This window comes from Theropithecus gelada, chromosome 3 (assembly GCF_003255815.1).
Source record: "Theropithecus gelada isolate Dixy chromosome 3, Tgel_1.0, whole genome shotgun sequence".
NCBI lineage: Eukaryota > Metazoa > Chordata > Mammalia > Primates > Cercopithecidae > Theropithecus > Theropithecus gelada.
Genome location: NC_037670.1, coordinates 166,890,517 through 166,894,453, shown reverse-complemented (window position 1 = coordinate 166,894,453; position 3,937 = coordinate 166,890,517). Strand labels below are relative to the sequence as shown.

The 3,937-nt window shown below is 42.4% G+C and overlaps 1 gene segment (V, D, J or C); it reads right to left on the bottom strand.

Moving 5' to 3' along the window:
- Positions 1–3,007: 3,007 nt before the first annotated feature.
- LOC112621705 lies at positions 3,008–3,601 on the bottom strand. The segment is given in 2 exon segments: positions 3,008–3,354; positions 3,461–3,601. Coding segments are annotated over 2 exon segments (396 nt in total).
- Positions 3,602–3,937: the final 336 nt, after the last annotated feature.

The window sequence follows — 3,937 nt, the reverse complement described above, 5'->3', positions numbered from 1 at the left end:
TACAATGGAATATGATTGAAAATGAAAAGAAATGAAGTTCTGATCAATGCTACAATATGGATGCATCTGGAAAGCATTATGCTAAGTGAAAAAAGACAGAAACAAAAGGAAAAATATTGCCTGATTTCATATAAATACATTATCTACAATAGGCAAATTTGTTCATACAGAAAATAGAGTTTGCCAGAGGAGGGGGAAAGTGAAGTTATTACTTAATGGGTACAAGGTTTCTGTTTGGGGTGACAAAAATAATTTTGGAAATGGATAATTCTGATAATTCCACAACAAGGTGAATGTACTTAATGCCACTGAATTGTACATTTAAAAAATAAATTGACAACATTATATGTTACACTCATTTTACCATACTTTTTAAAAGATGGAAAGACTACCTTCAAAATAGGAAAAACACTGACAGCTGCATTCTCCATTATTGAACTTAAAGACAATGAAAGGAACCCAAGGGATTTAAATACGCTGATAAATTTTCCAGAAACGTGGTTTGTCATAATATATCCCACAGTGAGTTTTCTGATGTAGTTGTAATTATTTTTTGTAATAAATATATGAACAATTTTCACGAGTCCATATGTCTACTCAAATGTAGGACTGTCATTCCTTGGAAAAGTATCCAGTCTAGCAATTTTGAAATCATAACTTACTGTTTCAGGTTACAATATTCTGATTGTAAGTAAGGTTGAAAATTTATTCTCATGTTTAGTGGTAACTTACGTTCACTCTTGTGTGAATTGCCTACTCACCCTCAGTATTGCTGTTTTTATTGGGTTATCTTTTTTTTTTTTTTTTTTTTGTGACTGAGTCGCCCAGGCTGGAGTGCAGAGGCGAGATCTCGGCTCACTGCAAACTCTGCCTCCCGGGTTCATGCCATTCTCCTGCCTCAGCCTCCCGAGTACCTGGGACTACAGGCTCCTGCCACGACGCCCGGCTAATTTTTTGTATTTTTAGTAGAGACGGGGTTTCGCCGTGTTAGTCAGGATGGTCTCGATCTCCTGACCTTGTGATCTGCCCGTCTCGGCCTCCCAAAGTGCGGGGATTACAGGCGTGAGCCATCGCGGCCCGCCGGGTTGTCTTCTCAATATTAAGTAATAAGAATATTTTACTCATTCTAGATACTAATTCTCTTAGACAAGAACAGCTACGCTACAGAAAACAAAACAAACAAAACAAATCTAAAATCTCACCAGCATAGCTCTATGAAGTCTTACTTCCCATGACCACAAACTTCAGTGTGGCATGAGCAGCTTTCCTCAGTGATTGTCCACCAAATTATGACCCAGTGAGCCAGGCTGCTTCCATATTATCATCAGCCAATCTGTACCATGTAGCTCCCAAGTTCAAGACATGGCAAAAGAGAGTTGAAGAGTGTCTGTGCACAAGAGTTGACAGGAGGCTGGAGACTGCAGTGCTTAGAAAGTCCTGCTTGCAAGACTGGACTTTGGCTGAAATCCGGGAACTTGGCTGGTGAACAGGGTCCTGAACTGACGTAAAGTTTCTCCTGACTGAGAGGGGTGGCTCATTGTGCCTAGGCTGGTGTTGCAAATAATAATTATGCTGAACATCGGATTTCCTTCTGGGATCTAGACTTTTGGTTCATGCTAGACAGTAGGTGCCTGTGTGAACAGCCTCTACTAAACCCTCTTGGATGCTAAGTCTGTAATGGGCTGCCTTGGCAGAAACCGTGCACATGTGTTCATGCATTTTTGCTGCTGGGAGGAGAGAGAGCTCTGTGTGTCCCCTCCTGGGAGGAAGAGAGCATAAAGAAGCCCGCCTGTGAATTCCTCCAGATTCCACCTGTGTGTTTTCTCCTTATGATCTGCCGCAGAGTATTTACTATGACATTTTAATAAATCTTAGCCATGAGGACAACTCTGTGCCATATACCGACACTCTAAACACGGGAGTACATTTAAAGACCCTCAACACAGTGCTACAAAATATTTTTAAGGGCCAGGCTTGAAATGAGCTGACATCATTTTATCCCACTCTTCAGAACCTGGTGACATGTTCCCAACCCTCCAAATGCAAAGGAGGCCAGAAACCATGGAGGGGCTACGGGTAGTCAGTGATGTTCTGAATGTTCTCCGTCACACCGAATGTTCTCTGTCACACTGAATGTTCTCTGTCACACTGATTTCTCATTATTTGTATGCATTCCTCATGCCTTTCCCAAGCTGTAGCTTAACTTTTTAATTTTTATGGTGTGTTTTGGCTTGAAACAATTTAATGCAATTAGCGTTATGAATATTGTTCTTTTGGCTTGTGGCTTTTTTTGTCTCCTCTAAAAAAGTCATCCCCCAAATGAATGCATAAAATATTTTTCTAGTAAACTTTCTTTTTTGCTCTTTACAGTTAAGAGCAAGTGTGCCTGAAATACACTTTAATTTAAGAAATGAAGTAGAGATGTAGGACTAAGTGGGTGGTATGCATACTCAGTGCAGAAGAAAGAATTTATATAAACAATCCCCAGGGTGGAAAACAACGGACACATATGAAGAAATAACTGCATGTAGGGGAGCGTGACTGGAGCAGACAGCCAGGGAAAACATGGTGCAAAATGACAATGAGGAGGTAGGTAAATGGCTAATGATACAGGACCTCGTGGGTCTATTACCCTTAGAAGAAAGGCCCCCCACGAGCAGAGACCACATGGGCAAAGATTTATGATTGTGAGTTGAAGGGTGGTAGAGGGTAGGGGAAAGGGTAGATGGACAAGTCACCCATCCCTTAGGGGAGAGAAGAATATGGTGGGTTTCAAATTGTCAAGGAAATTAGGAATCTCAACTAAAGATGCCTTTTCCATTTTACAAAAGGAAATAGGGAACTGCAGAAGCTAAGGGTGTTGGGGTGACCTCCAGTTGGTCTGAGACTGGGGTAGGAATGGACCTCAACACCAAGGGTCATATGTCCCCTGCTCTATGGCCCCCAGGCTAGCCAGGGCTCTCTGACTCCTATGAAGGCTGGGACTTGGGAGCACAGGCAACCTCAATCATTCTAACTGCCCTTTATGTGCAGAGAGGAGGCAGCTGTGCAGCACTGTGGACTCACTGCTGGCGCAGAAATATACAGATGTCTGGGAGGAGGCAGCAGACTCCAGAGTGAGGGGGAAATCCTCTGTCTTTGATCTAGAGACACTGTAGCCATCTGGGACTTCTCCTTTGTTAGTGTCTGGAACACCATATGAGTAATGGATCAGTCTCAGCCCGTGTCCCAGGTCTTGTCGGTACCAGAACATATTGTTGTGGTTCCAAGTCTGGTGACACGTCAAGGTCACCTTCCTTCCTGTCTCTGTGATCTTGTGTCTTGGGCTCTGGGTGATTTCAGCATCCCTGTGTCCTGTAATAGAGAACAACAGATACTGATGCTGTCATCCCAATAGAAAAGCTTGCATTGAGGCCTTGGGAATTTCAGGGAAGGAGGCCCTCCTGTGACAAGCCCTCACCTGCCCACAGCAGACAAAGGGCCACATAGAAGAAGAGCCTGGTGCCCATTTCAGCTCCAGGGCAGGATCTTGTGTTTCCCAGCCCTGCTGTGGGCAAATTGAAGTTGGGCTCTAAGTGACTTGATGATGTCACTGTCCCTGCTAAATGCTTGAACTGCAGAGCTAACCTGCCACGCCCCTTCTCTTCCCCACAGGAACAAGTCATTTATAACAGAGTTGAATAATTTTTAGGTCTGTTTTGAAAGAAATCTAATAAACTCCTTAACTCTTTCTCTGATTTTAGTAGGGGAATTTGTTCTTCTATGTATATTTTATTTCTATTATGAGAAATTCTTTATTTGAATACTATTTTCACTTTTATGAATATTTCTCTAGGCTAAAGAACATTATCATAGCAGTCCTGGTGCCTTTTATGACTTCCTGCACAAAATTCAACTCCAAATTGAATTATTTTCCTCTTCGTTTAAGCTCTGGACA